This window comes from Pollicipes pollicipes, unplaced genomic scaffold (assembly GCF_011947565.3).
Source record: "Pollicipes pollicipes isolate AB1234 unplaced genomic scaffold, Ppol_2.1 Scaffold_5724;HRSCAF=6776_pilon_pilon_pilon, whole genome shotgun sequence".
Taxonomy (NCBI): domain Eukaryota; kingdom Metazoa; phylum Arthropoda; class Thecostraca; order Pollicipedomorpha; family Pollicipedidae; genus Pollicipes; species Pollicipes pollicipes.
Genome location: NW_023596746.1, coordinates 8,419,655 through 8,430,364, shown reverse-complemented (window position 1 = coordinate 8,430,364; position 10,710 = coordinate 8,419,655). Strand labels below are relative to the sequence as shown.

At 50.6% G+C, this 10,710-nt stretch overlaps 2 protein-coding genes and 1 long non-coding RNA gene across 5 annotated transcripts in view; 1 reads left to right on the top strand and 2 right to left on the bottom strand.

Annotated features, from left to right (window-relative positions):
* Positions 1-634: 634 nt before the first annotated feature.
* LOC119102231 (uncharacterized) lies at positions 635-1,473 on the bottom strand. The gene is made up of 3 exons (XR_005094674.1): positions 1,377-1,473; positions 822-944; positions 635-726 (listed from the first exon to the last, which is right to left on the bottom strand). It is a non-coding gene; the product is annotated as an uncharacterized LOC119102231 (long non-coding RNA).
* A 1,603-nt stretch (positions 1,474-3,076) lies between these two features.
* On the bottom strand, positions 3,077-6,826 carry LOC119102449 (leucine-rich repeat-containing protein 45). The gene is made up of 5 exons (XM_037225820.1): positions 6,706-6,826; positions 5,635-5,737; positions 4,163-4,301; positions 3,617-3,767; positions 3,077-3,276 (listed from the first exon to the last, which is right to left on the bottom strand). Exons 2-5 carry the CDS (start codon positions 5,721-5,723, stop codon positions 3,077-3,079), a joined length of 579 nt encoding a protein of 192 aa, XP_037081715.1. The 5' UTR covers positions 5,724-5,737; positions 6,706-6,826.
* A 517-nt stretch (positions 6,827-7,343) lies between these two features.
* The window catches only part of LOC119103483 (putative dihydrofolate reductase), an 11,734-nt gene continuing 8,367 nt past the window's right edge, over positions 7,344-10,710 (top strand). Inside the window, exons 1-3 of one of the 3 annotated variants that reach the window (XM_037227039.1) lie at positions 7,344-7,402; positions 8,599-8,716; positions 9,540-9,698. In XM_037227039.1, the coding sequence (XP_037082934.1) occupies positions 8,631-8,716; positions 9,540-9,698 (245 nt within the window). In that variant the 5' untranslated portion in view covers positions 7,344-7,402; positions 8,599-8,630. Of the gene's footprint in view, positions 7,403-7,590; positions 7,622-8,598; positions 8,717-9,216; positions 9,306-9,539; positions 9,699-10,710 lie in introns of those variants that run through there. The other 2 variants (XM_037227040.1, XM_037227041.1) reach the window with 2 other exon arrangements.

Below are 10,710 nucleotides of genomic sequence, written 5' to 3'. Positions count from 1 at the left end.
GCCCTACCCTGACTCGCGGCGCTCGCGCCAGCAAACTGTGGGATGATACTAAACGGCCTCCGAAGATAGCAGCCCACCAACCCACCCCCGGGGCCTCACAAGGTCCACTGCTCTCAGAGGCGCATACGTTCCCACGCACGGGCGCATCGCCAGTTACATTCGTCCCCCGCGAGGGTCCGGCCCCATCCGATCCCAGGGAGGGCCTTCCGCCCACTGACCTTGGACGTCGTCCCGGAGCGAGCCGACCAGCGTCTGCAGCCGAAGCCCGTCCTGCTGCAGCCGGTCGGCCCTGGCGGCCTGCTCGGCCAGCTGGCGCTCGGCCTGCAGCCGCAGCTGGCGCTCCTCGGCCAGCCGCCGCTCCAGCTCCGCCGCCTGCTCGCTGTGCTGCTGCTCCGCCCGCTGCGCCGCCTGGTGGCGTCACATCACATCCCGTCAGACAGGATGAGGCGCTTGGTGACGTCAGACATCACTTATGTCAGGTCCCAAGCAGACGTCCCAGCGGGTTGGCGTTGTTATCCGGTTGCTTCCAGAGGACTCGGAGGGAAGAGAGATGCAGAGCGCGCTCACTCCAAGCTGAAGTACACATGACGTACACAAAACATCCCATCACACCGAAACTAGCCACATCCACGCACCTCTTTATGCTGTTCCTGCTCCTGTTTCCGTGTGGTGTTCACGGAGGCCAGCTCGGCCCGGCAGCTTGTCAACTCCTCCTCCAGTTCCGCCCTGGTGACGAAGTGTTTTGGTGCCAGTGAGATTATGAGGCCAAACTCGGCGGCATTCGTAACGGCTGTTAGTGTAAGATACCAGCTAGCCCCCACCTGTCCTTCTCCGTGGTCTCCAGCTTGGCAGTGGTGGCAGACAGTTTGGAGGTGAGAAGCTGGGCGGCTGCCTTCCGTTCCTCTAGCGCCTCCTGAAGCTGACCCAGCTGGAAGGTCAGGTCACTAAAACAAAGCGGAGAGAAGAAATTGTCTACATATATGATGCACGTCACGCTAGCTGGCAGCGACTTTTGTCTATAACGTTGCTGGGTGTCAAGCTGCATAAAAGCCGGCATCACAACACTTTTGGAGTAAAACGCTGGGAAAATCACGACTGACTCTGATTTCGCTGATCTCAGACTATCCACCTCTGCCTGTCAGCCAACTTGTGAGTCAGGGACGCTCACGGCTTGAGAATTTACATGTATTCTCAATCAGTACCATCAGCTCTTATCTAGCAAATAGGGAATCCCTTCCTTAGAACTGCGTTAAGTATACGGAAAAAACAATGGCCTTCCTATGTACCGAAATCGCTGACTTTCCATACCCAAGGCCAGCGTACACGGCCGGCGCGCTGGGCCAAAAGGTGCCGGTGCGGGGGACAGTAACACTCACGCCTGGACTCCTGAGAAGGACGCCCGCTCCGTCTCCAGAGTCCGGAACACTCCATCCACCTGGCGTCCACAGCTCTGTACAGGGAGCTCTGTGCGAGTGTCTGGACATTCACCTGAACATCCACGGAAGTCGTGGGCGGGCACGGCACGTCCGCAATGCCCGCACCGCTCAGCCGCACGCTACGCCCACGAATCGAACACCCATGGAATGTGAGTGACACACGGAATGTGAGAACACCACGGATGTGAGTGATGTGAGCATCAGCTCACGTCACTCACATCGAGTCCACATATGACACAGCTCGGCTCCACATGAACGTCACTCATATAGATTCACAGCAATACAGTCCAAGAACGGAATTTTGTCTCACCGCCGACAAGAAATCCTCACTTCCCAGTGCAGTTGCCTAACAGACATGTGTACGGCGATCAACTTTTCTATCGGCCTCGACACGCGGTCGTGCCGCAGGCGATGTGCGACAGGCGGCAGGCTACGGCCGAACGTTAGGCGCCCGGCAGGGTCTCACCTGAATCTGCGCCGTCAGGAGGGGAGCGCTCGGTCGCCTGGTGCCGCTCCGACTCCAGTAGCTCCTGGTTGTTGCGGACCCGGAGAGCTGTAACAGCCACGACACGGGTCTGACACCCCGAACAGCTGATGCGGAGTGACACGGGTCTGACACCCCGGACAACAGAGGCAGAGAGACACGGGTCTGACACCCCGGACAGCAGAGGAGGAGAGACGCGGGTCTGACACCCCGGACAGAAGGCAGAGAGATTACAGGTCAGACACCCTGGATAGCCAGAGGCAGAGAGAACGGGTCTGACACCCCGGACAGCAGAGGCGGAGAGATGCTGGGTCTGACACCCCAGACAGCGCAGGCGGAAGAAGAAAGAAGAGAAACACGGGTCTGACATCACGGGCAGCACAGGCGGAAAGACACGGGTCCGACACCCCAGACAACAGAGGCGGAAAGACACGGGTCTGACACCTCGGACAGAGGCAGAAAGACAAGGGTCTCACACCCGGACAGCAGGGGAAAGAGAGAGGACACGGGTTCTGACACCGCAGCACGTCTCCTCCACAGCAGCAGCCGGCATCTCACCGATGGCCTGGGCGAGGTCGGGCGGCAGGGGCGTTACCGTCCACCGGACACGAGGTCAGTGACCTGTTGGCCTGCAGGGCGTCGACCAGGCTGCGGCCCGCCCAGCACGCCCACGCCGTTCCAGCGCAGGTCTGGGGGCACGACGGACGTGTGGTGCTAACATGCGGCGTCTCCGCACTAAAGGCCACGGGCGGTTAACACCCCGCGTGTCGGAGCAGATGGCAGACAGACGGGCCGGACGCTCGATCGCATGCAGCGCCCGACGACAAGACCGAGGGCATCGAATCTAGCATCTCTGACTTGACCCAGGCCAAAGCCCGCCGTATCAGCGTGGTATTTCGTTAGCCATCACCGTGACCGATATGGCACACCGAAAACAATTACAATATGTAATTAATGGATCATGTAACAACCCGCACAGTCCCACCTCAAGCAACGATGGGCGATTGATAGGCACCCGAAACAGGGACATGCAGCACGCATGCATGCAAAATATTCGGCAGGCATATGCGGAGGAGAATGACGTGACCATATCGTGGGAATGATCGTGGTTGGGCATTGGTTGATTTTTGCGTAAGGATGGCCTACATTTGCCCAGTTAGAGCGCCTGGCCCTTCTCTTCCCCACATCTCCCGCCCATTACCGAGGTGGCTGAGGTGGCGGTTGGAGGGCCACGGCGCGCGCCCACGTACGCCGCGCACTGGTGGTCCAGCTGGTTGCTGCGCAGGTCCAGCGACGTCAAGCCTCGGTTGGTGCGCAGCGCGTCGGCAAACACGCGGAACGACGGCGGGCTCAGGCCTGCCGACGGCGCGAGACGCGTCCAGATACGCACCTCGCGGCGGCCACGACGCCATCAAAGCGTGGCTGCCGACTACAGAACATGGCGATGTCCCAGCCATCTCTGACAGAAAATGATCATAAGCTACGTGAAAATGAGACACCGTGAGTCTTTTGTAGCAAAGCTAAGCCAGCCATCGTTATGCACAACCACTAAGATCGGTATGACCACCTGCGGAAAAGCTGCCCTTCACGTAAAGGGAAAGGTCTCCCCGACACGCACTCGTGCAGCTGTGGCGACGTTGGCAGGCGCGGCAGCCAAACGCCTGCGGGCAGCGTCAGGTGACGTGTGCCGACTCACCGAGGTTGTTCCACTCGAGTGTGAGCGCGCGCAGGCGGCCGTTCTTCTTGAGCAGGGTGGCCAGGTGCTCCGTACCCGGGCCGCGCACGTTGTTACCCCGGAGCTCCAGCAGCTCCACCGATGTGTTCAGGCACAGGCCTAGGCACAGTGCCTGGAGACAGAAGCCATCAGTGAGCATGAAGAGGCTCAGCAGCCACAAAGCAGAACCAGCGACAGGCCACCAGAAACGGATGCCACGAAGCAAAAAACAAAAACAAAAACAAAACAAAACAAACACAACAAAACGGAGTCACAAAGACGACTAAGGCCTGATCGGATAAGAAGAAGGAACAAAGCACTGTGAATCTATAATTCCCACAATTTATACTGCAGCGGCAAAATGCAAATAACGGACGTCGTGCGTTGTAGTTTAGGGAGCATGTTTAGCTGCGTACGGTTGCTTGCGACGCCCCGAACGTCACTGGAGGCGGACATCTACTGATTCATCTGCGCCCTATCCGCACAGCGCTATGCCACGTCACAGGCGGCGGCGCGCGCGCGGCCCACCTTCAGGGCATCCTCGGAGAGCAGGCAGTCGTTGAGGCAGAGCTGCGTGACGTCGGCTGTGGTGGAGAGCAGGTTGCCGAGCACGGCCGCCTGCTCGGTCGGGACGTCGCTGCCAGACAGGTCCAGTCGGCCGTCCGTCCTGCTCACGGTACGGCGGCGCACCGCGCGCGGGACGCCGTTAGCGCCCGGCAAGAGGTGCAGTGTGGTGTGGGACAGCGCCCACTGTGCAATCGACAGGAGAATGGCTGATCATGGGAAGCAGGCATGCCCTATGCTGGTAACCAAAACAGGAATGTGCAGTCAGCCTGCCTAGAAAATATTCATATGGCATATGCTGGATAGAATAAAGTGGTCATGTGTTGGGAATTGACCATGGCAGGGCATAGACCAGTTTTTATGTAAAAATGCAGCCTAGTTGTGCTGCAAAAAGGACATTCACTTCAACATGAAAGAATGATACTAATTAGACTAAAACCAACACACTATTCAACTCCTCTGCCTTTAGATCTGCTGGACATGACTGTGAACTGTAAAATGGAATTCTTGAACAGAAAGCTGTGTTAAAGAACATGCCTGAAAATCAGAACTAATTTTAACTATTTCACAGTTAGAGAATGGAAATGAAGACCTATCATGCATGCTGGGGTGCAAGTGAGTAGCAGCACCCCTGCTTGCCATGCACTCTGAAGCCCAACCAAAGGGACTCCTGCCATAATCAAAACATAATGAATTGGATTGGGGGTACAGCCAAGGAAGGGGGCACAGGTGGCCTGCCCCTCCCCTTCCCACCCTGAGGCCCATATTTTTCACCACAGAGGGCACCTGACAGAAAATCAGAAATTAGGATGATGTAAATTCAACAAGCTCTGGCCCCTCCTGTAAGAAAATCCTGGCTGTACCCCTGCATTGAATTCAGCTGTTTGTGTCAACTCACACATGTGTGTGAACAGTGCAGGGGGTTATGCACACTATCAGTGTCAGGATTCCCTAATGCAGTCAGCTAGGTGGCAAAGATATGAACCAAAATTTTACCCATCAGACTTATTCCTAGTTCTGAATGGACATATCAGGTTATTGCACGCTACTTAGATGGACCTGGGACCATTCATGCACCTTGACCGAGATCTGACAGCCAAGATTTGCATTGCCTGGGATGGGTGGGATGTGGGATGGATGGGATGGCTAGACACGCACTCGGTGACATCCTCCACTTCATGCTCATTGGTTGATATTCAGGAAGGGGAGGATCAGCATGACATGAGGCCTAACATAGGGTTCCAATAACATGCATCTAGAAAGTGCACCCTTCTAACTTTTACAGCTATCTATCTGGGTGAATTTAATATTCTTATCAACATAAATAAATCAGGACCCTGCATGAGAATGCAAAGAACTTGACATAGAGTGAGCTGGCCAACAAACACACAGCATGTCTGGCTAGGTAGCATTTAACTACTACCTTGTTACCATACCTGCTAATGCAGAGGTTTTCTGTGATACTGCTTGCTGGTTCCACATTGAATTCCTTGCACATAAGGTTAAACTGTTCTTGAAAACTCATGACTTGTCAAAATCCTGTGAAAATATAACCCAATTGTTATGTTTTAACATGCTATTAACATGAAATATTAGCTCTCACAGGCTCTTGGTGAGGTTTGAAACTCTTACCCAAGCAAGTGAGAGGGCTCAGCATGCAGCTACTTGCTGCTACATTTCTAAGTTGGCATACATAATATACATAAAATGTTAATCTACCATTGCTATCTTTCAGCATGGGACCTATTTATATCCCATTTACATCCTGATATTGAAAGTTTGCTGATTGATGATATGGAGTATTACCTGCATTAACATGCACAGAATGTCGGTCTGGACTAGTACTGTGTATATGCATAACATTGCAATTATTTGCTTGCAAGAAGTTGTTAGATCTGACCATGCCTGTCTTGAAACTAATATTGACCTGAATATTGGTTTAGATCAAAACATATGTGTCAAAATGCCAGGTTTCAATATTTTTGAGTTATGCATGTGGGCAACTCTAAATTTTCTGAATAGTATCACAACACATATGCAGGAGTACAGCCTATCAAAGCCTGCACCCACAGCTAATTTTTTCAAACCTCTCCCAGCCAAACCCTCCCATACATTACAATGTTGTCTTTTGAAACACAATGATTTTTCTTCTTATATGGTAAACACTATCAGTCACCCAAATATGGTTCAGTTCAGATTATCAGTGGCCAGATAGCCTCACTAGCATCTGTTGTGAACATAAAGACAATTTGAATTGTGAGCCAGACTTCAGAAATGTGTATTATGTTAAAAAATGTCCAGCATAGCAGCATGACAGCACAAATTTTGCTGCATGCATGACATAAATTAGAGTACTTAGAGTTTGATGCACTGCCACCACCTATTTCAGCAGAGAGCCAATGTTTCATGGGAATTATGGTGATGCACTGGTTAATTGCAGATACAAATACTCCACAAACATTTCACATGCAGAAATAATTTCAAAATCCAGCAAAATGTGGCCTGACCTGAGTTTGACGCACGCGAGAGCACCGATCTAGCGTAGACGTCCGCCGCAATGGATGGGTTTTTCACGTTGCGTTGTAACATTACATGAGCATTTGCGCGGTCTTACGCAGAACAATGGGCGATCGGTCAAGGAACCAATGCCCATATGACACCTACGAAGCAAGATATCCTGAGCTACGAGCAATGGAAGAACATAACAATCCAAAACGATCTCAAAATAAATCGCGCGCGCCCCGGCATCTTCACCGCCTGCACTCCTGCATTCCTTTCTGAATGATTGCTTACACTAGTGTAAACTTCGTTGTCAAGGAAATATGGAAACAGCAGAAGACAATTCCCCAATTTCTTCAGCAAATACATAAACTCGATGACTCGCAAAGGTAAATAAACACTACTAATTGATAAATATTTACCTTAAAAATGTTGTTTCATTTATTTTGGTGTTGTTTGAGCTCGTCTGTACCATACTTATACAGATAATAAGCAATATTTTTTATTTTTGCTGTCATCAAGACAATCAGTTTTCTATGCCTTAAATACACATTCGTAGCCAGCTACCAGATTGGCAAGCGGGGCGCCAGCGGCGATGTATGACCAAGTTCTGAGTATGGCCGTGTCTACATCTTTGAAAAATGCGGCGCTGTCATGGCCGTTCCACTTGAGATCTGATTGGCAGCAGCGGCACAGCGGGTGAAAGTAAGCGGTTTTAACACGCGCTCGGGTGTGGGGTCAAATCGACCCCCCCTCGAAGATTGTCCCGGAATGATTTCCGAACGGCGCCGGCGCAGCCGCGCTAAATTTTGCATACTGTAGACAATTGAATAGCGGATCGTTTTAGACGTAAAAAATTAGATGTTCGTTGTAAGGTCGCTGACCTATGGGGCAGATCAAAGTCAGGCCATGGTTTCAGCAAAGGCAAGTTCTAGGACAGCGTTCAGTGTGATAAACAACTGAGTGTTTGACAAAACCATACATCTCTTAGATGCCTTCTTAGGCACCACAAATATTGAATGAGCAAATTGTGTTGACGTAAGGCCAGGTAGGAAGGTCAGGATGAGGTTAAAGCCAGCCTGATTTATTATTGGTGTTCTTCAAGTACTTCACCTCTTTTAGAAGAAGAATATCAAAGCTATCTTGGTCTAAAAATGATGAGGATGCTTGCCTGAACTTACCTTTGCAGCAGTAATTACTTTACCTAACAACTTTGTTTACTACCTTAATGAATGACTTAACAGCAGTAATTACTTAATTTGGCAGGTCATTGACAAACATCAGATCAGATCATGTGACTGATTAACTGCAAACCAGTCACCATATGTAACTTAAGGTGAGAGGCCAGGACCAGATGATAAATAAAGCGGCATTTCTATGGCATGACGTACCACAGAAGTTGGTAAAGATGTGTAAGGGGTTACTAAGTAACATCAGCTCTTAAGAGACAGTTAGGAGCAGTTAGGTGCTGTTTGTTCTACATACAGTAATTGGTGCAGCAAGCCTCTCATAAGTAATAAGCTACAACTGGAAGATCATTGTTTATGCTGATCCTGCCACCAGCTCCTATAGTATCTGCTTGCAGTACTAGTAGAGCATACCAAAACTGACATAGCTCAATTCACATTTAACACCCTGGCAATGTCCACAAACAGAGCCAAAGTGCCCTCTGCATCATAGCCTCCTGCTTCACTATATTGCTTTTCAACCACAGCAGTTCAGTGAAATAAAATTTTCCACATGTTGTGGTCACAAAAACCTAGAGTACAAATCACCATTTAAGTGATAAGCTGCTCAGCATGCATGAGAAGAATTGTTTTAAAGATCCAGTCACACAATTTGGGACATGGTGATCATTGGTGTGTTGCATAGCACATGCTCATTTTTGTCTCCTCTTCCAGCTTTTCAGGATAATTGAACCAGATTAAGCACTATGGTTCTGCGGAAGATGAACCTGATCGTGGCTGTGGCATCCAACGGGGGTATTGGAAAAAATAATGATTTGCCATGGAAACTGACGTAAGTTACAATTTGGGTTGGTGGAAACTTGATGGAATATTTCATGTGGTTAACTTGGATCATTATTTCCAGCATTCAGAACTGCTGGTTGTACTTCATTACCAGATGGCTTGTATATGTAGATGCTGCCAATGGAGATCTGGTTTCCCATATAGCTGGAAGAAGTGACAGCCTCAGACTTCACTGATCACAAGCTGTGCGGTCAGCATCCTCAAAGCAAAAGTATCATGTTTTAGGCCAAACGGGGCTGTAGTTAGTGACATGGTTAGGGGTATCTGATTCACTCTGCAGAACCAGTTTTCTGTAATTTGTTTTCAATGTATCAAGCTCAGTTGAATTGCGGTTTCTGCGGTATCTTATCGTCAGAATCCCTGCATACCAGCGCGTGAAAACGTCCTGTTCAGTGTTCAAAGTACTGTTCAAAGTACGTGCTTTAGTTAGTTTGCTGACGACCGAAAAACACACTGACCCTCAGCAATAATGTTGGATTGACTGTAGTGTCACCGGCTGCGAAGCAACCATGACACCTGCGCCTCGCTGCGGCCATCCCGCACACTTGCATGGGCGATGACTCAGCTCAGCAGCTCAGGTATTCGACTGTGGTTTTGGTTTGTGTTTATGTCATCAAGCACTAGCGCGGCCGAGCGCATGCATGTTGCGACTTGAGGGGGTGGCTGTTAAAAAGGGGTGCCTGGACCGACGTCGCCTCACGGCGGCGGCTCCAGTGCAACCTAAGTAGCGCGTGTTTAGTGCATGCAGGGACCGCGCCTCAGACGCGCTGTGGTCGGGCTCTTGATTGAGATGTTCGATTTCTGTTTTGCAGAAAGGAATTTAGGTATTTCGTCAACACGACGCGCCGTTTGGAGGACGCCAGCAAGAAGAATGCCGTTGTCTTGGGCCGCAAAACCTGGGAGTCCATACCACCCACAATGAGACCAATGAAAGGCAAAATCAACGTGATTGTTACTTCTCAGAAAGATTTGTAAGTACGTTAGCGTGTTACACGTCACTTTTGATGGGCGGTGTTTCGAGGGTCACAGTTCCTGGTATTCCACGTTGCCAGTTGCACCGTGTTAAGCGGGAGAACTTTAGAGGATCACGTCACCAACAGTGTCATATTCAGTTACATGTGTAGGTGCGCACGCTAGCAGAATTTTCCATAGGGATTAGGTTGGTGAAGTCGAGAATGTCTGGAACTTAGCCATGATATTTACCCAACTTCATTTGCCTTGGCAAAACAAAATTGAGTGAGGTGGGGTGAATATACATGTGTTCTCTGATATTTAAGCTGTTGGACTGTAATGCATCATGGGGAGAGATAGAGAGAGAAGAGAGAGAGAGAGAGCGAGAGAGAGAAGAGAGAGAGAAGAAGGAGAGAGAGAGAGAGAGAGAGAGAGAGAGAGAAGAGAGAGATAGAGAGAGAGAGAGAGAGAGAGAGAGAGAGAGAGAAGAGAGAGAGAGAGAGAGAGAGAAGAGAGAGAGAGAGAGAGAGAGAGAGAGAGAGAGAGAGAGAGAGAGAGAGAGAGAGAGAGAGAGAGAGAGAGAGAGAGAGAGAGAGAAGAGAGAGAGAGAGAGAGAGAGAGAAGAGAGAGAGAGAGAGAGAGAGAGAGAAGAGAGAGAGAGAGAGAAGAAGAGAGAGAGAGAGAGAGAGAGAGAGAGAGGAGAGAGAGAGAGAGAGAGAGAGAGAGAGAGAGAGAGAGAGAGAGAGAGAGAGAGAGAGGAGAGAGAGAGAGAGAGAGAGAGAGAGAGAGAGAGAGAGAGAGAGAGAGAGAGAGAGAAGAGAGAGAGAGAGAGAGAGAGAGAGAGAGAGAGAGAGAGAGAGAGAGAGGGGGAGAGGGAGAGGCAGGAGGCGCGGGCGGGCAGGCGGGCAGGCAGGCAGGCGCAGGCAGCAGGCAGCGCAGGCAGACGCGGGCAGGCAGGCAGGCAGACAGACAGACTTGGCCTGCTTGTTCAGTTCCGGTGACGGTGTTTTGATCGTGACAGCCTGCAGAACA

Coding starts and splice junctions, on each gene's coding strand:
- LOC119102449 (XM_037225820.1), bottom strand. CDS start 5,723: ATGAGTTTTCAAGAACAGTTTAACCTTATGTGCAAGGAATTCAATGTG. Junction 4,302..5,634: donor GAAAACCTCTGCATTAGCAG/GTATGGTAACAA, acceptor TACCGTGAGCAG/GACGGACGGCCGACTGGACC. Junction 3,277..3,616: donor ACTCGAGTGGAACAACCTCG/GTGAGTCGGCAC, acceptor CGCCGTCGGCAG/GCCTGAGCCCGCCGTCGTTC.